Consider the following 26,476-nt stretch of genomic DNA (forward strand, 5'->3'; position numbering starts at 1 on the left):
TGGAACTCATTCGTATGCAGGAGACTTTCTGGAATAAGTCCTTTCTTCTCCTGCTCTTTGGCTTGGTTGTGTCTTTTGGCTCAAGACCCACCGAGAGGTGAACCCAGTTTTCAGGTGACATGAGTGCTTCCATAAAGGGCACTGGACAGTACTTTGGAAAATGCACTCGGGATTTTCAGAGGATGCAAACACACTCTACATACGGCAATCTCTTAAGCCCATCTTGAAACAAACAAACAAAAACGCTAGAAGCGTAACTACACATCACTGACAGCATGCTTTTGGGAGTGAGAAAGGTGGGTTACACAAGTTATTGAACCCTTCCCATCCAAGAATGTCACACTCTGATGATGGACAGAACACTCTATCTGGAGGAGGGTGAGGAACATGGTCCTCATAACATCTTCAAATAACAATCATGTCAGCTATGCTTTCTGTCAAGAATTACAAAGTAATAATTGCAAGACTAAATTTTTAAGCAAATGCCTGCAGAAAAATATTCTGTGTAGCTAAGAAGAAAGACCCATTTCTTTAGGATAGAAAACATGCAGGTAGTAAAACTGTCCTGAAATTTTAAACACGTGGACGGAGGGAAGGAATTTTTAAAATGAGAATTTTTCTTAGATGCTTACGTTCAATAAAAATACCTTAAAATGGATACAAAGATTAGCAGGCCCTGGGCTAAGCAGGTCACATGCGTATGCCGTCTTAAGCCCACCAGAGCCTTAAGGTGGTAATAATATACCTATTTGTCATTTGAATTCTTCCCATTACAAGTAACAGAAAACCAGACTTCAACTGGCTGAAGCATAAAGGGAATTTATTCACTCAGGTAAGTGGAAAGACTCAGAGCTGGGCTACCTTCAGGGCTTAAACTATCTCACCAGGGCTTGGACTCTGTCCAAATCTCTGCCACTTCCTGTATAATCCTCCTTCGGAGGTTCACGATGGCCCCCAACAGCTTCAGGCTCTCACCTTGTAATGACAAGATAGCCAGCACAGCTGCAGTTTCACGTCTTTTCTTGTTTCTACATCCAGTAGGAAGAATTAAAGGAATTTTCCACTAGCTGCCACAAATATACTGAGTCCATCTGATCAGCCCCACTAGGTCCTATGCTCATTCCAATGACAGTAAGTCCTCTACATACGAACCTTCAAGTTTCGAACTTTCAGAGATGCGAACGTGCGTTCACACGTCCAATCACGTAAGGTAGTTCACGTGTCTGGTGGACGTGGCCACATGCGTGCATCCTCTACAAGGGGCTGTGCTTTTGTGTACGTCACTGTACAGTACTGTATAGAGTAGAGCAGTACAGTACCTTCATTTCTAGCCCAGGATGTCCGGAAGCAAGCGTAACAGCAGCGGTGATGTGGCTGGTGCTGCTGAGAAGAGATTCGCGACGCAGGAAATGGCAAGGGGATTTTCTTTATTTGAGGAGGCACTGTGAGTTTTTGAGGGACAGGACCCAAACGTAGAACGGCACACGAAGGTTGCAGCAGCCCTTCAGAATGCAATCCAGTGCTACCGCGTCACCTATGACGAGAAAAACAGAGCTACTACCCAGACATCACTGGATCGTTTTTTCAGGAGGGTAGATAGAATTGAATCCAGCAAGGAACCAGAACCTGTGCCATCAGCATCCGGCGTGAGCGACACTGCAGCTGCCGTCCGTCCCCTATTGATGATCCTTCAGCTCTACCGTCTCCCACCTCCTCTCCCTCCTCCAGTCAGTAACTCTTCTTGCCTGTTCACTGGATGCCAGCCCCTGTGTGTCACCTGTTGTTCTGTACTACTGTACTTTTCAAGGTATTGTACTATAAGATTGAAAACATTTTCTTCATTCTTTGTTTTTTATGTATTCTTTATGTGAAAAGTATTATAAACCTATTACAGTACTATATAGCCGATTGTGTTAGTTGAGTACCTAGGCTAGCTCTGTTGGACTTACACACTGTACTTATGAACACACTCTCAGAATGGATCTCGTTCATATGTAGGGGACTTACTGTGAGTCACTATGGCCAGGGCACTGAGATTTTCTGATGAGCTGAAGCTGGGCATATGTTCCATCCCAGGACTGAAGCATCCCCAGGACAACTGGTGGAGAAGGGCTCGTGGATACTGAGGGGAGAAGTAAGAAATGTCCCCTTTACACATAGAACCCAAAAGTAAGATCTACCTATCTGAATCCAAAGCTTTCCCACTCTTTCCTCTGTGCTGAGTCACAAAACAAAAGGTCCTGAGGACTAGTGACCCTTACTTGTCTCCTAGACCCATCACCAACTGGAATGTAAATCAAGATTACAATATTTGTCGGAAAAGTTTGAAATATTATGTGAAAGATTATGAACTTCATTATGAATTTAATTTGGCTTTATCAAAAGATTTTACCTTAAAAAAAAAAATTTTACCTTGTTTTTAGTCTGTTTCAACAAACTTCCAAATAGGAGTGGCCATCTTAGAAAATTTAATTCCATTAGGAAAAAAATTATCTTCAATAAAGCTTCAGATTATCTTGTTTCATCAGTATATCATTTACTCCAATGTACATCAAAAACTTTAACTTTTAGGCCTTTAACAATCAATGACCTATTTCCAATCAACTTGGTAACTTCTTTAGACCTCACTTTCAGAGAAGTGGAAAAAAAAAAGGACTATTTGCATTTTGTATTTTTTCTCTGTACTTTCAGCTGAACTTCATTTCAATAAAAGTTTAAATAGCACAGCTGAGTCACTGTCTCAACAAACTTCTATTGGCCTCTGCGTTGTGCCGCGATGAAGCGTTAGCGACTGGATTTAAGCTTACCTCCGTCAACTAAAAAATTCAAATATAAGAAACAATGGTTTTCGGACACTGGACAACGGGCAGTGCAGGATGTGATGCTTAAAGAAGGGAAAGGAAGTGGGCCAGGCGTGTCCAGGCTACACCCGAAGCAGGGCCAGCGGCCTGGCTGCCTGAGCAGTCAGGGCTCCAGGACCCGCAGCAGGGCGCGCTCCGGGCGTCGAAATCTGGCGAGCGCTAAGCGAAGGAAACCACGGAGCCGGGGAACTCGAGGACGCGCCCCACGTGCGTCCGCGCCCCGCACTCCACACTCCGCCCCCGACACTTGCGCGAGCGCGCGCGGCGGCGAGCATGCGCGGCGCGGCCCTGCGCGGCGCGCAGCAGATGAGCATGCGCGGTGTAAAAGCACCGCCCAAGCGATAGAGGCTTCTGTACTGTATTCAGGGCAGAGCCGGTGAGCATGCGCAGTGTGGCTGCACGAAGGGCGGGACCTGCGAGCATGCGCAGTGTGGCAGAGCCGCAGCGGGCTTCCGGAAAGTGGTGCTCAGCGTGGGGCAGGACTGGGCCGTTGAGCATGCGCGCTGGCGTGTGACCGGAGCGGCGGCGGTTGCTAGGCAACGGCGAGGCGCAGAGGTGGAGGGCGTCGGCCGCGGTGTGTGTGCAGAGGGCGGGGTCGGTTCCGCTGCAGGTGCGGCCCCGGGTGGAGTGGGGTGGAGGGGTGGGATGGGTTGGGGAGGGCAGGGGAGGGAGCGCCCTGGAGGCGGGAGCGGCCGGGACTGTCCTGTGCAGCCCCAAAGGTCCTCGGGTCCCCCGGGCAGCCCGCCTACTCTGTGGCCATCCCTTGGGAGGGCCTAGAACGGTCACTGAGAACCACAACCAGCCCGTTACTGAAAGGGGGCCCACGGTTAACATATGCAGTTGACCCTTGAACGAGGATGTGAACTGCGGGGCCCACCTGCAGGCCATACCCGGATTTTCTTCAGTAAATATGTACCGCAGTGCTACACTCTCCCTGGCGCAGGACGGCGGTCGGGTGGAGGCTGATTCTGGGACTTGAGCATCCTGGGGTTTTGGTGAAAACCGGCGGGTCCTGGAACCAGTCCCACGGATACCCAGGGACAGGAGGACTGTCATTCAACAACTGTTTCTGTGCTTCTGGCCAACCTGGGTGGAATCTCATCAAAAATGTAAAACAAGGAATTCCTAAGTTATAAAACCTGGCAACACAGTGTGTCCAATTGTCTTTTAAAAACTTTCTCTGGTGTTCCTGTGTTTTTAACTAGCATGTTTATAAATTAGCTTAAAGTCACTTAGACAAATCGGTAACAATTTTGCCACCACAGTGGTATCTTTTTACCAAGCCCTACCTCTTTTAACTGTTAACAATGGAATTTACGAAGAAAAAATATTCCTGTTAATTTTAGCTCTTAATACTGGGTAAGGATTAAGTTTCTAACCGTACTGCTGCCACAGACTAATTATATAATTTTGGAGGAGTCAGTAATCTCTGGATATGTTTTCTCCTTTTAAAATGAAGTTGGACTAAATAGTTGAAAATTGTTTCTAATGTTGAAATTTAACGACACTATAGGACTTACAAGGGGCACAGTTTTTAAAAGCTCTTGATGTTAAGCCCAGTGGCTTACAGTGTAGACACTTGAGATAAAATTGTCGACTACAGATAGCTAGCTATGATTATTAAACAATTTTTAGGATGATGCAAACTATATTCTGCCAGGTTGTAGGCATTTTGAAAGTAGAAGATTCTGTTAGTGATCTTTCAGCATTTTAAATACCTTCTACCATTTCTTCAGCCTAGACTGTTGTGATGAAATATTAGATGGAAACTCCTTCATTCTCCTCTTGATGCCGGAATTGAAGGGGAATGGGGTTGCCGTAGAAGCTGTCACCTCACTGCTGAGGGGTCTTGGGGATCTCACAGACTCCTTTCCACTGTGCTTGCTTTCCTCATTCTGCACTCACCCCTTAGGAAGCTCATTCTGTGGGACTAACTGAATGTAGGTGTTGATCCTGAGATACATGTTTGGGATTAATTTGTCTCTTGTCTTACAATCAAGCCCTCAGCAGTACTCCCTAATTACTCCAGCAGTTTACTGTTCCTCCCTATCCCAATATATTTTGTACTCTTGTCTTCATAAGATATACCCTTGTCTAAAAACTAAAAGGGCCAATTCCAAATTCTTCCACCAGCTTTTTTTTTGTGTGTGTGGCTGCATTGGGTCTCCGTTGCTGCGCGCAGGCTTTTCCCTAGTTGCGGCAAGCGGGGGCTACTCTTTGTTGCGGTGCGTGGGCTCCTCATTGCGGCGGCTTCTCTTGTTGCGGAGCACAGGCTCTAGGCGTGCGGGCTTCAGTAGTTGTGACACGTGGGCTCAGTAGTTGTGGCTCGTGGGCTCTAGAGCGCAGGCTCAGTAGTTGTGGCACGTGGGCTTAGTTGCACCACTGCATGTGGGATCTTTCCAGACCAGGGCTTGAACCCGTGTCCCCTGCATTGGCAGGAGGATTCTTAACCACTGCGCCACCAGGGAAGCGCCTTTCCATCAGCTTTGAAGGGAACTGGATCAAGCATAACTGTTTACAGAGTATCTTCTGTGTAGAAGGACCTATTTTAGATACTTTACAAAGGTTGTCTCATTTAATCCTAACAGTAACCCTGCAAGGAGAGCGTTATTATATCTGTCTTGAGGTGGGGGAACAGACTCAGATATGCTGCGTATCTTGTATAAACAGGTAGAGCAAGATTAGAAGCCATGTATGTCTCTGTTGTGGACAGAGTGAAGTCAGACAGTATTCCTCTTACATCCCAGAGCGTCCACTGTTCCCTTCTCTAAAACATAAACACCTGCTGAGTTCTGGAGTGCCTGTGCTTTTCTTGTACCTGTGGGGTAGCATGTTCATTGCCTGCTCTCTGTCCTTCAAATCCCTGTTTTAATCTTATCCCTTTAAGAGGTATTTCACTTACATTCTCTGATCTTTGTAGTCTGAAATTTTGTTGTATTCACGTATAGTCACATTATATTTAGCAACAGATTGTTCTCATTCATATTAATAGGTTCCCTCCAACTATCAGGAGAACTGCTTGAGGACAGGTGGATCGAGTCACGACCGGCTTGAGTTCCTCTGGGATCAGAGCAGAGAGCTGAGTGCTGTGCTGGTGGGCACTCATCATCATCACTTAGACTCTCCATGTTTCTCTTCCCCGTAAACTTCATCAGAGATTTTAAGTACACCCTAACGTTGGCTTTCTGTTGGCTTTTTTACAGTAGAAGAATCAAAGGACTGGGATATGAAATGATGATATAATTTGATATAGCCAAGAAACCACTTCTCCTGGGTCAGCATGTTAAAAAATAAGGTACAAAATCCTTTTTAAAACATACACATTGTTTTACTCATGAATATATATATATATATATATATATATATATATATATATATATATATATATTTTTTTTTTTTGTGGTACGCGGGCCTCTCACTGTTGTGGCCTCTCGTGTTGCGGAGCGCAGGCTCTGGATGCGGAGGCTCAGCGGCCATGGCTCACCGGCCCAGCCACTCCGCGGCACGTGGGATCTTCCCGGACCAGGGCACGAACCCGCGTCCCCTGCATCGGCAGGCGGACTCTCAACCACTGCGCCACCAGGGAAGCCCCACTCATGAATATATTTTAATTCAGCTATTTGAAAGTATAAAAAATAGTTTGCAAACCTTGCTTCAGTGAGGAACTGTCAGCTGTAGTACTTGGTGTAAGCATCTCTTAGCTGCATGGAAATTGTATTTTGTATAAGTTTTCACTAAAAAAGCATACACGTAAATGCAAGTTTCTCTTTAGTGTAACAGAAGTAAGCTTTGCCTGGAGTCTAATTATAGTGAAACAGAATGTGCTCAGGCACGCACAGCTTATATACGTCAGAATGCATTTATTCATATTACGATTCAGGCCTTAGTAATTAAGTGAAAAGATGTTACTATGTCGTTAGCATAAATGGTGAGACTGGGCTTTGCTCCCCTGACCTGGGTAATGCTGGGTGAAGCACCCTTTACTACTGGATTTGGTCTGGTATGGCATCCAGGTTGACTGTTAGAGCATAAGCTTTCCTGTAAATGGTACATTCGATAATGTTCTGCATGTAAGGCTTTTTTCCCCACTTTCTAGGGTCATTCATCTAAACAGGATAACTTAGCAGTCACTGCAGTGGCTTTACAAGATCACATGTTACGTAATCTTCAACTTGGAAATCTTTCAATAGCAGATCATTCTAAGACAAAGGACAAATGTACAAATGTACATTCTTGGACAGAGAACAGATCCAAGTCTCTAAAAAGAAATACAAAAGCAACAATAGATACTGGACTTAAAAAAACCACACAAGGCCCTAAAGCGGAAGATCCAGAAAAAGAATACGTTCTTGATCCAAAACCACCACCACTAACTTTAGGTAAGCGAATCTTCATTCATATTTTGACTTATTAGACCTAAAGAATCTGGTTGAGATTAATAGTACCATTTTCTCTGGTACAGAAATTATTTTAACTTATGATCTTACAGAAAGATATGTCTGTACTGAGGTTTAAAAGTGATAATGGGGCCAATTTGAGTAAGAAAATGAAGATAGTAATGATAAGTAGAGTAAGAATCAGTAAAACAGAATAAAGTAGATATCCATTAATCTACAGTGACATAAATAAATAACTGAAGAAATAAATAAGTAATGGGGAAGGCTCTTTCTTACAGTAGAATGACAACTATAAGTATAGTAGACCAGAACTAGAAATAGAAAATCACCATGTGGTAAAGACCACACGGATAACAACCATCTGAGGACGCTGGAACTAGCAGGGGAGTCGCGTTGAGACACAGGTCGGGGCACAGCCTCATGGCATTACCCCAGGGACCAGCTCACCACAGGAGAAGTGCCAGCACCTTTACCAAGTGACAAAGTCCAACGCCAGGCTCTCAGAAAGACGCAGATCCCTCCTAGGGCGTTCTCGCCAAAGATGCATCTCCAAGTGTAACTCTGAGGAAACCTTAGATGACCCAGGTGGAAGGACATTCTACACAGTTCCTGGCCAGTGCTCTGCAAAAGCGTCAAGAGAAGCAAATAAAGACTGAGGTGCTGTCCCAGATCCTGGGAGGCCAAGGGGACAGGTCAACTGAGCCCTGTGAGTGATCAGGGTCAGAACAAAACGACGTCAGTGAGACAAGAACGACATCCTGCGGGGAGTATAGATTAATCAAGAGCGTTGGATCAACATAAACTGCTAGATTGGACCACTGCACTCAGGTCGTGTAAAATGTGAACATCTGGGGAGGCCGAGTTCAAGGCACATGACGATTCTTTACATGGTTTTACAACCGTTTACAAGTCCGAGATTATTTTAAACTGCAAGGTTAGGAAAAGAAAAGGTTTTGATTTTTATTTCTTATTTTTATTTTTAGCAAGGGAGGCTGGGAAGTAAGGTCCAGCTGTGTGCCCAGGAGGAGGGGAACAGGCTGGTGAACATGAGCTAGCTTCTGCCATAGATTCAAAGGATAAAAAGGGTTTATCCCTGTGAAGAACAGAGGAAGAATGTTCTTGACGGAGGAGAAGACAGAGGCAGGGCTCTGAGGCAAGAGACCTGGGGCATTTGAGGAGCTGAAATAAGAACAGAGTGGCGGAGCCTGGTGAGCCGGGGTGGAGGAGACCGGGAGAGCAGGGAAGAAACGCGAGGGGTCGGATGAGGAGAGGGGCTTGAGGTTTTAAAATTTTTGTTGTGGTAAAATATACATTACATCTGCCCACTCTCACCACTATTATTCAACATAGTTTTGGAAGTCTTAGCCACAGCAATCAGAGATGAAAAATAAAACGAATCCAAATCGGAGAAGAAGAAGTAAAACTGTCACTGTTTGCAGATGACATGATACTATACATAGAGAATCCTAAAGATGCTACCAGAAAACAACTAGAGCTAATCAATGAATTTGGTAAAGTAGCAGGATACAAAATTAATGCACAGAAATCCCTTGCATTCATATACACTAAGGATGAAAAATCTGAGAGTGAAATTATGGAAACTCTACCATTTACCATTGCAATAAAAATAATAAAATACCTAGGAATAAACCTACCTAAGGAGACAAAAGACCTGTATGCAGAAAATTATAAGACATTGATGAAAGACATTAAAGATGATACAAATAGTTGGAGAGATATACCATGTTCTTGGACTGGAAGAATCAACATTGTGAAAATGACTATACTACCCAAAGCAATCTACAGATTCAATGCAACCTCTATCAAATTACCAATGGCATTTTTCACAGACTAGAGCAAAAAATTTCACAATTTGTATGGAAACACAAAAGACCCTGAATAGCCAAAGCAATCTTGAGAAAGAAAAATGGAGCTGGAGGAATCAGGCTCCTGGACTTCAGACTATACTACAAAGCTACAGTCATCAAGACAGTATGGTACTGGCACAAAAACAGAAATATATATCAATGGAACAGGATAGAAAGTCCAGAGATAAACCCACGCACATATGGTCACCTTATCTTTGATAAAAGAGGCAAGAATATACAGTGGAGAAAAGACAGCCTCTTCAATAAGTGGTGCTGGGAAAACTGGACAGATACATGTAAAAGAATGAAATCAGAACACTCCCTAACACCATACACAAAAATAAACTCAAAATGGATTAAAGACCTAAATGTAAGACCAGACACTATCAAACTCTTAGAGGAAAACATAGGCAGAACACTCTATGACATAAATCACAACAAGATCCTTTTTGACCCACCTCCTAGAGAAATGGAAATAAAAACAAAAATAAACAAATGGGACCTAATGAAACTTCAGAGCTTTTGCACAGCAAAGGAAACCATAAACAAGATGAAAAGACAACCCTCAGAATGGGAGAAAATATTTGCAAAGGAAGCAACTGACAAAGGATTAATCTCCAAAATTTATAAGCAGCTCATGCAGCTCAATAACAAAAAAACAAACAACCCAATCCAAAAATGGGCAGAAGACCTAAACAGACATTTCTCTAAAGAAGATATACAGACTGCCAACAAACACATGAAAGAATGCTCAACATCATTAATCATTAGAGAAATGCAAATCAAAACTACAATGAGATATCATCTCACACCAGTCAGAATGGCCATCATCAAAAATCTAGAAACAATAAATGCTGGACAGGGTGTGGAGAAAAGGGAACACTCTTGCACTGCTGGTGGGAATGTGAATTGGTACAGCCACTATGGAGAACAGTATGGAGGTTCCTTAAGAAACTAAAAATAGAACTACCATATGACACAGCAATCCCACTACTGGACATATACCTTGAGAAAACCATAATTCAAAAAGAGTCATGGGGCTTCCCTGGTGGCGCAGTGGTTGAGAGTCCGCCTGCCGATGCAGGGGACACGGGTTCGTGCCCCCGTCCGGGAAGATCCCACATGCCACGGAGCGGCTGGGCCCGTGAGCCATGGCCGCTGAGCCTGCGCACCCGGAGCCTGTGCTCCGCAACGGGAGAGGCCACAGCAGTGAGAGGCCCGCGTACCGCAAAAAAAAAAAAAAAGAGTTATGTACCAAAATGTTCATTGCAGCTCTATTTACAATAGCCAGGACATGGAAACAACCTAAGTGTCCATCATCGGATGAATGGATAAAGATGTGGCACATATATACAATGGAATATTATTCAGCTATAAAAAGAAACGAAATTGAGCTATTTGTAATGAGGTGGATGGACCTAGAGTCTGTCATACAGAGTGAAGTAAGTCAGAAAGAGAAAGACAAATACCATATGCTAACACATATATATGGAATTTAAGAGAAAAAAATGTCATGAATAACCTAGGGGTTAGACAGCAATAAAGACACAGACCTACTGGAGAATGGACTTGAGGATATGGGGAGGGGGAAGGGTGAGCTGTGACAAAGCGAGAGAGTGGCATGGACATATATACACTACCAAGTGTAATACTGATAGCTAGTGGGAAGCAGCTGCATAGCACAGGGAGACCAGCTCCGTGCTTTGTGACCACCTAGAGGGGTGGGATAGGGATGGTGGGAGGGAGGGAGGTGCAAGAGGGAGGAGATATGGGGATGTACGTATATGTATAACTGATTCACTTTTTATAAAGCAGAAACTAACACACCATTGTAAAGCAATTATACTCCAATAAAGATGTTAAAAAAAAAAGAGAGAAAAAATATACATACCATCAAATTTACCATTTCAACCATTTTTAAGCACACAGTTGAGTAGCATTAAGCGCATTCCCACTGTTGAGCGACCATCGCCGCTGTCCGGCTCCAGGACCTTTTCATCTTCCCAAACTCTGTCCCCGCCCCCAGCCTTGGGCAACCGCGAATTCACTTTGTGTCTCTACGAATCTGACTGCTTTAGGAGCCGCGTATAAGAGCAGTCATACGATACTTGTGCTTTTGTGCTTATTGCTTTTAGCATAACATCTCCAAGGTCCGTTCATGTTGTAGCACTATCAGAATTTCATTCTTGTTTAGGATGGAATACCATTCCATTACCTGCATATAGCACATTTGGTTTATCCATTCCATCAATGGACACTTGTTTCTCCCTTTCGGTTACTGTGAATAATGCTGCTGTGAACATTGGTGTAGAAATATCTGCTTGAGTCCCTGCTTTCAGTTCTTTGGCGAGTACACCAAGAGGAGGAGTTGCTGGATCATATGGTAATTCTATATTTAATTTTTTGATGAAGCACCATGAAGTTTTCAGTGATGCTGGGTATGGAAAGTAAGTTTGGCTGGGACTTGCGTCCGAAGGCAGGTGATGGATGGCAGAGGAGCTGAAGGCCTGTGGGCAGGAGCTGAACCACGAAGAGGGAGCCTGAGGTTGCTGCAGTGCCCAGTGGACACTTTATCATTCTCCCCAGAACTGCTAACAGTGCTAGTTCTGTCCTAGACACGGCATCTCACAGGAGAGGCACAGGCTTGGAGAATGTGACAGTGATTTAGTGACTGTCTTCCATGTGCAGGTACAGTTTACAGAAATGATCGAGCAGCCTCGGAACAGTCACCTGAGCAGGGTAGATGCAAATTAGACATCAGGAAGAGAATCCCAATTTGGAGTAAATGAGTCATTCTTTCAGGAGCTCTTATTTTAAAAATCTAATTATTATGCATATTAGTTACTAATGAGGTTGGACCACATGCTCTTTTTTTTTTTAATGTCTTTATTGGAGTATAACTGCTTTACAATGGTGTCTTAGTTTCTGCTTTACAAAAAAGTGAATCAGCTATACATATATCCCCATATATCCTCCCTCTTGCATGGTCACAAAGCACTGAGATGGTCTCCCTGTGCTATGCAGCTGCTTCCCCCTAGCTATCCACTTTACATTTGGTAGTGTATATATGTCAATGCCACTCTCGCACTTCGTCCCAGCTTACCTTTCCCCCTCCCCATGTCCTCAAGTCCATTCTCTACGTCTGCATCTTTATTGCTGTCCTGCCCCTAGGTTCTTCAGAACCTTTTTTTTTTTTTTTTTTTTTTTTTTTGCGGTACGTAGACCTGTCACTGCTGCGGCCTTTCCGTTGCGGAGCACAGGCTCCGGACGCGCAGGCTCAGCAGCCATGGCTCACGGGCCCAGCCACTCCGCGGCATGTGGGATCTTCCCAGACCGGGGCACGAACCCGTGTCCCCTGCATCAGCAGGCGGACTCTCAACCACTGCGCCACCAGGGAAGCCCAGAACCTTTTTTTTTTTTAATTCCATATATATGTGTTAGCATACAGTATTACTCAATTTCGTTTCTTTTTATGGCTGAGTAATATCCCATTGTATATATGTGCCACATCTTCTTTATCCATTCATCTGTCATGGACACTTAGGTTGCTTCCATGTCCTGGCTATTGTAAATAGTGCTGCAATGAACATTTTGGTACATGACTCTTTTTGAATTATGGTTTTCTCAGGGTATATGCCCAGTAGTGGGATTGCTGGGTCATATGGTAGTTCTATTTTTAGTTTTTTAAGGAACCTCCATACTGTTCTCCATAGTGGCTGTATCAATTTACAGTCCCACCAACAGTGCAAGAGGGTTCCCTTTTCTCCACACCCTGTCCAGCATTTATTGTTTGTAGATTTTTTGATGATGGCCATTCTGACTGGTGTGAGATGATATCTCATTGTAGTTTTGATTTGCATTTCTCTAATGATTAGTGATGTTGAGCATTCTTTCATGTGTTTGTTGGCAGTCTGTATATCTTCTTTGGAGAAATGTCTGTTTAGGTCCTCTGCCCATTTTTGGATTGCGCCGTTTGTTTTTTTGATACTGAGGTGCATGAGCTGCTTATAAATTTTGGAGATTAATCCTTTGTCAGTTGCTTCATTTGCAAATATTTTCTCCCATTCTGAGGGTTGTCTTTTCATCTTGTTTTTGGTTTCCTTTGCTGTGCAAAAGCTTTTAAATTTCGTTAGGTCCCATTTGTTCATTTGTTCATTTTTTGCTTTTATTTCCCTTACTCTAGAAGGTGGGTCAAAAAGGATCTTGCTATGATTTATGTCATAGAGTGCTCTGCCTATGTTTTCCTCTAAGAGTTTGATAGTGCCTGCCCTTACATTTAGGTCTTTAATCCATTTTGAGTTTATTTTTGTGTCTGGTGTTAGGGAGTGTTCTAATTTCATTCTTTTTTTTTTTTTTTTTTTTTTGCGGTACGCAGGCCTCTCACTGTGGTGGCCTCTCCCGTTGCGGAGCACAGGCTCAGAACACACAGGCTCAGCAGCCATGGCTCACGGGCCCACCCGCTCCATGGCATGTGGGATCTTTCTGGACCGAGGCACGAACCCATGTCCCCTGCACCGGCAGGCGGACTCTCAACCACTGCACCATCATTCTTTTACATGTAGTTGTCCAGTCTTCCCAGCACCACTTATTGAAGAGGCTGTCTTTTTTCCATTGTATATTCTTGTGTCCTTTATCAAAGATAAGGTGACCATATGTGTGTGGGTTTATCTCTGGGCTTTCTATCCTGTCCCATTGATCTATATTTCTGTTTTTTGTGCCACTACCATACTGTCTTGATGACTGTAGCTTTGTAGTATAGTCTGAAGTCCAGGAGCTTGATCCCTCCAGCTCTGTTTTTCTTTCTCAAGATTGCTTTGGCTATTCAGGGTCTTCTGTGTTTCCATACAAATCATGAAATGTTTTGTTCTAGTTCTGTGAAAAATGCCATTGGTAATTTGATAGGGATTTCATTGAATCTGTAGATTGCTTTGGGTAGTATAGTCATTTTCACAATGTTGATTCTTCCAATCCAAAAACATGGTATATCTCTCCATCTGCTTGTATCATCTTTAATTTATTTTATCAGTGTCTAATAGTTTTCTGTATACAGGTCTTTTGTCTCCTTAGGTAGGTTTATTCCTAGGTATTTTATTGTTTTTGTTGCATGGTAAATGGGAGTGTTTCCTTAATTTCTCTTTCAGATTTTTCATCATTAGTGTAGAGGAATGCAAGAGATTTCTGTGCATTAATTTTGTATCCTGCTACTTTACCAAATTCATTGATTAGCTCTAGTATTTTTCTGGTAGCATCTTTAGGATTCTCTATGTATAGTGTCATGTCATCTGCTAACAGTGACAGCTTTACTTCTTCTTTTCCGATATAGATTCCTTTTCGTTCTTTTTTCTTTTCTGATTCCTGTGGCTAAAACTTACAAAATTATGTCAAATAATAGTGGTGAGAGTGGACAGCCTTGTCCTGTTCCTGATCTTAGAGGAAATGGTTTCAGTTTTTCACCATTGAGAATGATGTATCATGTCTCATTTAAAGCTTGTGTTTCCTTATTTATTTTCATTTTGCATGATCTGTCCTTTGGTGAAAGTGGGGTGTTAAAGTCCCCTACTGTGATTGTGTTACTGCCGATTTCCCCTTTATAGCTGTTACCATTTGCCTTATGTATTGAGGTGTTTCTATGTTGGGTACATAAATATTTACAATTGTTGTATCTTCTTCTTGGATTCCCTTGATCATTATGTAGTGTCCTTCTTTGTCTCTTGTAATAGTCTTTATTTTAAAAGCTATTTTGTCTGATATGAGAATTGCTACCCCAGCATTCTTTTGATTTCCATTTGCATGGAATATCTTTTTCCATCCCCTCACTTTCAGTCTGTATGTGTCCCTCGGTCTAAAGTAGGTCTCTTGTAGACAGCATATATACGGGTCTTGTTTTTGTATGCATTCAGCCAGTCTATGTCTTTTGGTTGGAGCATTTAATCCATTTACATTTAAGGTAGTTATTGATATGTATGTTCCTATTACCATTTTCTTAATTGTTTTGGGTTTGTTATTGTAGATCTTTTCCTTCTCTTGTGTTTCCTGCCTAGAAAAGTTCCTTTTGCATTTGTTGTAAAGCTGGTTTGGTGGTGCTGAATTCCCTTAGCTTTTGCTTGTCTGTAAAGGTTTTGATTTCTGTGTCGAATCTGAATGAGATCCTTGCTGGGTAGAGTAATCTTGTAGTTTTTTCCCTTTCATCACTTTAAATATGTCCTGCCATTCCCTTCTGGCTTGCAGAGTTTCTGCTGAAAGATCAGCTGTTAACCTTATGGGGATTCCCTTGTATGTTATTTGTTGTTTTTCCCTTGCTGCTTTTAATATTTTTTCCTTTGTATTTAATTTTTGATAGTTTTATTAATATGTGTCTTGGCATGTTTCTCCTTGGATTTATCCTGTACGGGACTCTCTGTGCTTCCTGGACTTGATTAACTATTTTCTTTCCCATATTAGGGAAGTTTTCAACTATAATCTCTTCAAATATTTTCTCAGTCCCTTTCTTTTTCTCTTCTTCTTCTGGGACCCCCATAATTCGAATGTTGGTGCGTTTAATGTTGTCCCAGAGGTCTGTAAGATTGCCCTCAATTCTTTTCATTCTTTTTTCTTTATTCTGCTCTGCAGTAGTTATTTCCACTATTTTATCTTCCCCATCACTTGTCCATTCTCCTGCCTCAGTTATTCTGCTATTGATTCTTTCTAGAGAATTTTTAATTTCATTTATTGTGGTGTTCATCATTGTTTGTTTGCTCTTTAGTTCTTCTAGGTCCTTGTTAAATATTTCTTGCATTTTGTCTATTCTATTTCCAAGATTTTGGATCATCTTTACTATCATTATTCTGAATTCTTTTTCAGGTAGACTGCCTATTTCCTCTTCATTTGTTTGGTCTGGTGGGTTTTTACCTTGCTCCTTCATCTGCTGTGTGTTTCTTTGTCTTCTCATTTTGCTTAACTTACTGTGTTTGGGGTCTCCTTTTCACAGGCTGCAGTTTCGTAGTTCCTATTGTTTTCGGTGTCTGCCTCCAGTGGCTAAGGTTGGTTCAGTGGCTTGTGGAGGCTTCCTGATGGAGGGCACTGGTGCCTGTGTTCTGGTGGATGAGGCTGGATCTTGTCTTTCTGGTGGGCAGGACTGTGTCTGGTGGTGTGTTTTGGGGTGTCTGTGAACTTCTTATGATTTTAGGCAGCCTCTCTGCTAATGGGTGGGGTTGTATTCCTGTCTTGCTAGTTGTTTGACATAGGGTGTCCAGCACTGTAGCTTGCTGGTCATTGAGTGGAGCTAGGTCTTAGCGTTGAGATGGAGATCTCTGGGAGGTTTTCACCATTTGATATTACGTGAAGCTGGGAGGTCTCTGGTGGACCAATGTCCTGAACTCAGCTCTCCCACCTCAGAGGCTCAGGCCTGACACCTGGCCAGATCACCAAGACCCTGTCAGCCACATGGCTCAGAAGAAAAGGGAGAAAAAAAAAAAGAAAGTTATCAAAATAAAAAATAATTCTTAAAAAAATTACAAAGTAATTTTAAAAAGAAAAAAAAAAGAAAGAAAGAAGAGAGCAGCCAAACCAAAAAGCAAATCCACCAATGATAACAAGCACTATAAACTATACTAAAGGGCTTCCCTGGTGGCGCAGTGGTTGAGAGTCCGCCTGCCGATGTAGGGGACACGGGCTCGTGCCCCGGTCCGGGAGGATCCCACATGCCGCGGAGCAGCTGGGCCCGTGAGCCATGGCCGCTGGGCCTGTGCGTCCGGAGCCTGTGCTCCGCAACGGGAGGGGCCACAACAGTGAGAGGCCCGCGTACTGCAAAAAAAAAAGTGTTATCAGTCCGGCCTACCTTATAGAATCATGAAAATGAAATAGATATGGGGAATTCTTTGTAAATAAAAGCCTAAAGCATAAATGTAAGATAGTATTCTCCTTGACTTCTGTGCACCCGTAAAAAAGCAGCATTCTAAATATGGTGGAATAAAGTATGCAATGGAAGTGTTTTGCTTTAATATTTGCAAAATAATGTCATTAAAATTATGCATGAGTTACCATATTCTAAAAGAGATTTAACTCATATTTCATATTGTTTTAACTTCAGCACAGAAGTTGGGCCTCTTTGAGCCTCCCCCATTGCCACTGTCATCAGATGAATGGGAAAAAGTGAAGCAGAGATCCATCCTGCAAGGGGAGTCCATGCAGCCGTGCCCAATATGCAAAGAAGAATTCGAACTTCGCCCGCAGGTGTTTAGCGTGAGCTTAGATAAGCAGGCCCGTGGGGCATTCTCTAGTGACTGGACTCTGAACTGGGGCTAAGGGAGTCCATGCTTCATTTTCCAGTCTCTTCCTCCTATGTGACCCTCAAAGACTTACATTTTGTTTCCATTAATTAAAGTATGTGTGTGAGAAAGAGCTAAACACCCTCATTAAACAGACTTATTTACTGAATACTGTTAGTTCTCAAGTACAGAGTTTGTACAAAAGGAATGTTCCCATTCCGCTGGCTGTGAGCAGCTGGGGGTGAGCGGGGACGCTGCCGGGAGGGCACCGAGGGCAGAAGGGTGGGGAACTTTTAAGTTGTTTTGTGACTTGAAACCATAAAAGAAAAACCAAGACTGAATCTCTCCAAAGAACCTGTGGAAGGATCTTTAAGTAAAATCTTTTAACAATCTTTATTCATGAAAGTTTACCATAGTAAGATTGATGATAATATGCATAATATACAATCAATCTATGTCATAGGGGTTTTTTCTATACATACTTTGTCTGCCTAATTAAATTTTAATCTCCTGAAAGTTAGGGACTTTGCTATTCTTAGATTTTTTTTTTTTTTTGAGCTAATGGCCACCGTGTAGTGATTTCTCACATGCATAGCATTATGCTTCCTACACAGAGGCACTTGGAAATTTGCTTTAAAAAATACAGCAAATACAGTTAAAGGCAGGCTTAAAATTCACAGCCTAGGAGCCCCAGCCTTACTTACTATACTGGCACGTAAACCCTCAAACTTAATTCGCTTTAATAAGTTTCACTGTTAATGAGTTAGTTCACAGTCATACAATTTTGTTCTTTACTAATTTGCACTCACACGTTATTTTAAACATACTTATTATGTTCTAGTTCTCTATCAGAACCTAATCTTACATATATGAAAGTTGGATATTTCAGAAAGATATTAGCCCTTAAAGCACAGAAATACCTCTAGGATGATTTAGCATTTTAGCAGCAGAAGAGCTAATAAAGCCACGAGGAATCCTTCTGGCCCCAGCAACCTCTTGCGTAATTACGCTATAAATACCTAGCCTGACTGTGGCATGAAGAATGAAAGTTTCAAGCTGAATATCTTAAGGGGGAGTCAGGATGCAGCATGCCCACCATTTCTTCCATGTTGTTTTTTAGAAATTTCTCACTATGGCATTTTCGGTTATAGATACGGACGTGTGTTTATTTTGCATTTCTATCTATTGTTCTCATGTTTAGCTTTTTCCTTAGTTATAAACGATAGTTGGCATTTTCCCGACATTTAATGATTTGAGAAGGCTTCAGTTAATCTCGTATGTCTCGGAGGTAGGCATTATACCCCTTTAACAGATGAGGACATAAACAATTCACGTGATCCACAGTGGGCCAGCTCAGGAAGTGTGCCTGGGCCAGCTAGAATCTAATCTGAACTTCTGGGACATTTTTAGTGTATTCACCAAGGCTGAATCGTTTATTTTTGTTATCTCAGAGAGTGTTTGCCAATAACAAATGTTTATGGACATTTGAAAGTATATATATATATATATATATATATATATATATTTATTTATATATATATATATAAATATATATTTTTGTTTGTTTTTTGTGGTACGCGGGCCTCTCACTGCTGCGGCCTCTCCCGTTGCGGAGCACAGGCTCCGGACGCGCAGGCTCAGCGGCCATGGCTCACGGGCCCAGCCGCTCTGTGGCATGTGGGATCCTCCCGGACCAGGGCACGAACCCGTGTCCCCTGCATCAGCAGGCGGACTCCCAACCACTACGCCACCAGGGAAGCCCTGAAAGTATATTTTAAATATACAGAGTAAAATATTATTCAATATAGATCATCAAATGTCTGTTGATAGATGAAACACTCTGAAAGATGATTCTATTGACAATGAGCAATTGAATGCACGAAAGGCTGCTGTTAGATTCAAGGCTGGCAATTAAAAAGGACCTTCATTACTGAGTTTTTCCAATTTAGGGTTATTGGTGGCATGCAGTAAGTTTCAAGGAAAGGTTTTAGATCTTTCTAGGTTCTATTTGTTCTGATATTTCTTCCATTCTTCCCATTAAAGAAGAAAAGTGTAGACCAGACGAAGGCACGGTGGGGGGGGGGGGCGGTGGTCACTTTGAAACTGGAAAGTTTCACCCGGATCACGTGGCCCTGGGAAGGTGGAAGCCTGCACTGCTGGTGAAATGCCTCTGCCGCCTGTCTCCGTCCCACACATTCAGAGAGAGGCCGCGGGCGCCTGAGTCGCTTCGTGCTGGCTGTCCTGGTCTCACCCCTCCCTGGCCTTTCCTTCCAGAAGAGCCAGCTACCTTTTTCTTCGTTCAGTCCAAGCTCCTTTGTCACAGCCCAGAATGTCATCACTTGGTGGAGAATTTGGGTCACAGGAAGGTGGAATTTTCTGGAGACCACACTTTCCCTGCATTTAAAAAAGAAAAAGTGATTCATATGTCTCTAGGGTGTATTGCTAATTAAATTCAAGAGTGCAGTTGAGTTGAACAAAGCCCTAAGGAAAGATATTTGTTTTCCTTTCTCTGCTCCCCGCCCCCCAGCCTGGGTCCTCACCAGCGTGCTCTCTCTCTTTGGATCTGCCCAGAAATACTTCTCTTTTGTAATTGTTTCCGTTTTAAATATACACTCATTCTACAGCAAACTTCATGTGTTCGTTTGATGTTTCAGATTGTTGTTAAGTTAGTTTTTCTTGTTGAGATTATATACCTGTGCTATGCTAAACTTAAACGCTAAATATTGTAAATATCAAAGTTGTTAATCTGCTTTGTAAATTTGTCAAAGAAACAACACAGCCTACTTTTTAAATAGTCAGAATTTTTCTTTTAATTAATGCATTGATGCTGCTTCTCTTTTAAACTAATTTAAACTTCAAACATCTCTGTCTTCTCGTGAACAGGTGCTGCTTTCATGTTCCCATGTGTTCCACAGGGTGAGTAACCCGCGTCTGTCCCATCCTGAACTGCTCGCAGCATCCTTGTAGCTCAGAGGGGTGGAGCCTCGTCTCTCTCACTTAAAGGCTCCTCAAAGGAACCATTTATTTTATCCATAACCACCATTTATGCTTAGAAATATGACTTTAGGCTAGAGTACAATTCGTCCTGTTTTGAGAAAGGTGAATTTTCTGTGGCAGAAGAGCCACCGATGTTTGTATGAGAGAGTGTGGCTGGTACGGTACGCCAGAGTGGGTGACAGCTCTCGCCCTCGGAGCTCATTGTGCAGTGGCCCGTATGCAGGGACCATCCGCCTTCACGTGAGGTGTTCCCAGAAGTTTTTGATGTATCTGCATGTATATTCTTATAAAATACCATTTTTGGAGCAAGTTTCAGGAGGAAGGTGTTAACATCTGATGAAACCTCTTCCCTTCATAATCTGAATTGGACTGTCTCATAATTACGAGAGAAAAGAACACTATAAATTAGAAGTAAAAATGTTGTTTATAAGTAATTACTCGTAAAATTTTAAGCGAAATGTTTTTCTTCAGGCATGCCTTCAGGCTTTTGAAAAGTTCGGAAATAAAAAAACCTGTCCTCTCTGTAGAAAGAACCAGTATCAAACCAGAGTGATTCACGACGGGGCCCGACTCTTCAGAATAAAGTGTGCGACCAGGTGAGGGGTCCCCGAGCCGCAGGAACGTGCCTGCCCATCTGAGAGGGTGCTCGGAGGCCTTTGGAAGCTGCTGGGGGGTCTTCCCTGTGGCCTGGCCGCGCCCCGGGGCTGGCACGGCAGGGCTGATGGGGTTCTGTGCTCCAGGATCCAGGCCTTCTGGAGGGGACACGTGGTCAGGAAGTGGTACCGGGAGCTGAGGAGGACGGTGCCGCCCACGGACGCCAAGTTGAGGAGAAGGTTCTTTGAAGCAAAGGTGGGTGTGACCCTCGACGCTCCGGGCCGGGTCCCTGCCAGTGACTCATGGGTCACGGAGGCCAGCGAGGCCATGAAGCCCTGAGCCGCACTTCAGTTTGGGGCTTTTTACAAATGGTTGAGATGCGGGCGCCTTAAACTGGCTTTCTAGCCCAGTCGGTCCATGCTTTCAGATTTCCTCTTCTAGTCAAATCATAAATTCATAAAATTGGAATAAGGTTAAATTCAAAGCAACTTCTGTTTGGCCATTTTATGACAGTTGTTTAAATAAACATCCCCTGAGAAATGGAAGCGAACTTAAAAAAAAGAAAGAAAGGCCCACAGTGCTACCATTTTATTGAGGACCTCCTGGGGTCACCAAAATGCGAGCGTTTTAGAAATAAATAAGTTCAGTTTCTACCCTTTCTTTTAACCATTTTATCTGTACTTTTCGGCTTGTTTGACAACTTTCCGTTATGTGCCTCATACAAAATGGCCGGGCCCAGAGGAAGGAGCGGCTACCCGGGCCGCAGTCCCCGGTCTTCCCTCCCCAGCTCAGCGGCTTCAGGCCAACAGCTGCAGCTGTGGCCTCAGAGTCCGCGCCTGTGATGTGAAGGCAGTAACCCCTCCCCGCAGAGCTGCTCCAGCCCTGACCCATAGCACACAGCAGGCACCGGAAATTTTGTATTTATTACTAATGTTAACATATTGTTCAAGTTGGTCTTTATGCTGTTCCAGATTTAGTGCTATAGTCCACGTTTCTTTAGGACAGCACGGTATGAGAGTATGCTGTTCTGACGATGTGACCCTCAAATCACTAAGATGAAACTCACGGTCACACTTCCCTGTTACACTTGTTTGTGGAAGCATCACTCACACATTTATTTCGATCTTTTCTAAACGTGCCTATTTTGGGGGCTGCACTCCCGCGTGGAACAATGAGTGATAGAAAATTACCCTTCACTGTGTGCGGGATCCCCTTTCTTCCGCGGTATGACGTCCGTGGGCGCGTGAAGCGTAAGGACCTTGGCCCCGTGCAGCTGCCATCAACACGTCAACCCCGTGCTGTCGTCCGACCCCCGGCCTGACCTCAGGCCGCCGGGCTGCTGTCTGTGCGTCTCCTTCTCTGGCGTCTTGCAACTTCGCCCACCTTCTGTGTGCCGGGGTGGGAGGTGTGAGGGCTTCTTCACAGCATCCCAGGACTGCGCGGGAATCGGAAGAGTAAGAGGATTTAGACTCGACTCTAAAGCAGTGCGATAATAGATTTGTTTTCTAATACCCTTCCTGATCGCTTAGGTAACTGTTCCAAGCAAGGTGGCTATCAGTATGTGCAAAAGAAAATCAGAGTCATGGCTTATGTGATGTCTGTGCCTCAGACTTACCAAGAAAATACACTTGATTTGCCCTCAGGAGTAGGAGACCATTAAAGGCAGTATGTGAGCAAATGGCCTTAAGATACTGTGGATCTCGATGACGGAAGTTGAACAGTGGCTTCTGTGGCGCCGGCCGGCTGGAGATGCCCATGATGCTGTCCCCTGTCCTGGCTCTAGGAGGCGCCCCTCTGGCAGGGTGGGCAGTTCCTGCAGCCGCTCTGGCCTTTGGAGAAGTCGGGGCAGAAGCAGGGGGGTGAGAGGCTGTGATCGAGAATGTGGGATTCTACCTTGTTTTCTCCTAGTCATTCACACCCCTTCCAGCAGGACAGGGTGCAGAGGACATCTGGGACAGGGGATGGGGTCCTGTTCTGTTGCACTTCTGTTTAGGAAATGACTCTTGCAATCTGATGATTTTTTCCTACCTTTTCCAACTTGAGGGAACTCACATGCTGAGCTATAGGCATGATCTAGGATGCGTTAATCCACAACTTTAAAATGCCAGTGTGCTTTAATGGAATTTGAAAGGTGACTGAACTAGGTCACCGAATTTCATTTTACCCAGGATTCTACAGATATATCCAGACTGTATAGATGCACACAAATGATAGGTTGAGAACTGTGTCAGTAAATTACTATAAGCTATTGGGTGAACAACTGTCGAGGAACTGGATTTTCACACAATCTCAAAGAATCATCCCACACATCAGTGAGAATTTATAAAAAGAATGAGAAGTCTGTACACTGGAAAGGTCTGGTAGACATCTTCGCAGCCCAGTGACCGCCACTAGCTGCACAGAGTGACCCACGGGTCCCTAATGTGCACGAGGAGCACCGGGACCGAACACTGCCTTTGCACTTTCATACCAAAGCTGCTTCACCTGAACCCAGTCGTGAGGACACATGCAACCAGGCAAATCTGAAGTGAGGAATATTCTGCAAAACAGCTGACTTCAATTGTAAAGTGTTATAAAGAAAAGAAGAGGAATGTTCTAGAACAAAGATGTCTGAGAGATATAACATTTAAATGTAATGAGAGGTCTTTGGTTGGATCCTGGATCAAAACTAAATGTAAAACCAGTGCTATAATTGGGATATGTGGGGATATGAACATGGACCATATATTATACAGTAGTCATGTGTCAGTTGTGTGTTCACTGCAGTGTCACTGTCAGGTACAGTGTCCTGGTTCTCAGGAGTCACATGCTGAAGGATTTAGGGGTGAAGTATTGTGATGTCTGCATCTAACCCTTAAATAGATCACACACCCACATATACACATGTACATCCGAAGAGAGAATACAAATGCAGTGAAATGTTAACAATTAAAATGTAAAGATAGGGCTTCCCCGGTGGCGCAGTGGTTGAGAGTCCGCCAAACGATGCAGGGGACACGGGTTCGTGCCCCGGTCTGGGAAGATCCCACATGCTGCGGAGCGGCTGGGCCCGTGAGCCATGGCCGTTGACCCTGCACGTCCGGAGCCTGTGCTCCGCAACAGGAGAGGCCACAACAGTGAGAGGCCCACATACCGCAAAAAAAAAAAAAAAAAAGTAAAGATAAACTCTATATGAAATGTAGAACTAGTGTACAGTTTCTAAATCCCAAGGAGTTGGGCTTGAGTCAGACATGAGAAGGAAGCGGGGGGGGGTTGGAGGGAGGAGGAGAGGGTATAAACAAAAATGGAGTCCACTCCTCACACCAGAATATATTCCATACAGAACAAAGAGTTAAACATGAAAACTTAAACAGAGTAATTTTAGAAGAAGGCATTAAAAATAAATTCCTCATCTGGGAGGGAAAAGGACCTCTCTGGTAGGATCTGTAAAACGATAAACACACACAAAACATAACAGAACGGATTGGTAACTACATAAAACTTCAAAACATATGTATAGGGAGAAAAAATGGAAAGACCAATGACAAATCAGGAAAACATATTTGCAATTCAAAGGACTAGAAGCAAATTTCCTTAATATGTGACAAGCAGTTTACAGGACTACGGATACGTAATTACTATATAAAAAGACGCTCAACCTTACTCATAATTAGAGACAACTAAACTAAAGCAAGAATAAGAACCTATTTCACCTATTAGATTGGCAAGAATTGAAAATTTTGATGATAATTATCTAGAGCTGATAAGAAGGAGGGGGAAATAGTCTTATAAGCCATTGGTAGAACTAAGAATGTACCATCCTGCTGGCTGACAGTTCCCTTTGATCCCTTCTCTAGAAATTTACCCCCCAGATATGCTCATAATGTTTTCTAAGATACATTCATGAGTATGTTAACTATAGCAATGATTATAAAAGAGGAAGAACGATAAACAACCCAAGACCCTGCCACCAAGGAAGCATGCATACAATGATTTCTTCATAGCAATTATGAAGACCAAAGTGGATATATATGTGGTGATATAAAAAGATTTCCTACAGGGACTTCCCTTGTGGTCCAGTGGTTAGGGCTCCACGTTTCCACTGCAGGGGGCACGGGTTCGATCCCTGGTCAGGGAAATAAAATCCCGAATGCCACGCAGCATGGCCAAAAAATAAAAAAAAAAAAGATTCCGTACAAGTCAGGAAAAGGCAACAAGAAAGGATAATGTGTAGAAAACGTAAGATGATAGGATAACAGTTACAACAAACAACGATTGAGATAAATTTCTGTATTAACAGATTCTTGAATTACATTGAAAAAAATCTGCTAGTAGCTGCTTATGGGAGATTTGAACCAAATGAAACAAAAATGTTCTACACAAAGACATGCTCAAGAATAAATGAGGAATGCACAAACAAAAGAAATAAAATAGAAAATCACAATAAAATAAATGAATTTTAAAGTGTATTTGGGAATCTAACATACACTATTCTGGTGTTCATGACACTGCTATTCTGTGGTACATAGCTAAAGCTTTACTTAGAGGACAGTAGTGTCAAATACATTTATTATTGAACAAGAAAGATGAAAGAATAATGAATCAACCATTCAAATCTTTAAATGTAGGAAGTAGAAAGTATAAAAATAAAATAAGTAATTTATTAGGATAAAAGTAAAACTGGTAAATGAAGCCAATAGCTGGTACTTTGGAAAAGAGAAACTATAAGATAAACAGCTCATCAGAGTTTAAAAAACATTAACAGTGAGGTGGATGGACCTAGAATCTGTCATACAGAGTGAAGTAAGCCAGAAAGAGAAAAACAAATGCCGTGTGCTAACACATATATATGGAATCTAAAAAAAAGAAAAAGTGGTTCTGATGAACCTAGGAGCAGGACAGGAATAAAGAGGCAGATGTAGAGAATGGACTTGAGGACACGGGGAGGCGGAAGGGTAAGCTGGGACGAAGTGAGAGAGTGGCATTGACATATATACACTACCAAATGTAAAATAGATAGCTAGTGGGAAGCAGCCACATAGCACAGGGAGATCAGCTTGGTGCTTTGTGACCACCTAGAGGGGTGGGATAGGGAGGGTGGGAGGGAGAGGCAAGAGAGAGGGGAGATGGGGATATATGTATACGTATAGCTGATTCACTTCGTTATACAGCAGAAACTAACACAACATTGTAAAGCAATTACACTCCAATAAAGCTGTTAAAAAAGAAAAAAAAGCTCTTCCAAAAAAAAAAAAAAAAACAGGTACAACTACGAGGTAAAGTCTCACCAGGGTTAAAACAAATTAGATAAAGCAGAATGCAGATACACAGAATGGGAGGCATAATCACATATGTGGAAATTATCTCTAAATTATACAAGACTATTGTATACAACTTTGTGCTGTTAAATCTGAAAATATAATTGAAATTACCTCCTATAAAAATAGCAAACATAGAAAGAAATATAAAATATAAAAATGACTGAGAAAGGGGCTTCCCTGGTGGCGCAGTGGTTACGAGTCCACCTGCCAATG

General features: G+C 42.9%; 1 protein-coding gene across 1 annotated transcript in view; it reads left to right on the forward strand.

Moving 5' to 3' along the window:
- Positions 1-3,316: 3,316 nt before the first annotated feature.
- RNF32 (ring finger protein 32) overlaps positions 3,317-26,476 on the forward strand; it is a 40,536-nt gene continuing 17,376 nt past the window's right edge. Inside the window, exons 1-7 of the mRNA XM_060021199.1 lie at positions 3,317-3,471; positions 6,065-6,156; positions 6,958-7,240; positions 17,195-17,337; positions 20,256-20,288; positions 20,841-20,965; positions 21,110-21,218. Of these exons, the coding sequence (XP_059877182.1) occupies positions 6,142-6,156; positions 6,958-7,240; positions 17,195-17,337; positions 20,256-20,288; positions 20,841-20,965; positions 21,110-21,218 (708 nt within the window). The 5' untranslated portion in view covers positions 3,317-3,471; positions 6,065-6,141. The remainder of the gene's footprint in view (positions 3,472-6,064; positions 6,157-6,957; positions 7,241-17,194; positions 17,338-20,255; positions 20,289-20,840; positions 20,966-21,109; positions 21,219-26,476) is intronic.

The sequence above is a fragment of the Delphinus delphis genome, chromosome 9 (assembly GCF_949987515.2).
Source record: "Delphinus delphis chromosome 9, mDelDel1.2, whole genome shotgun sequence".
NCBI classification, from domain to species: domain Eukaryota; kingdom Metazoa; phylum Chordata; class Mammalia; order Artiodactyla; family Delphinidae; genus Delphinus; species Delphinus delphis.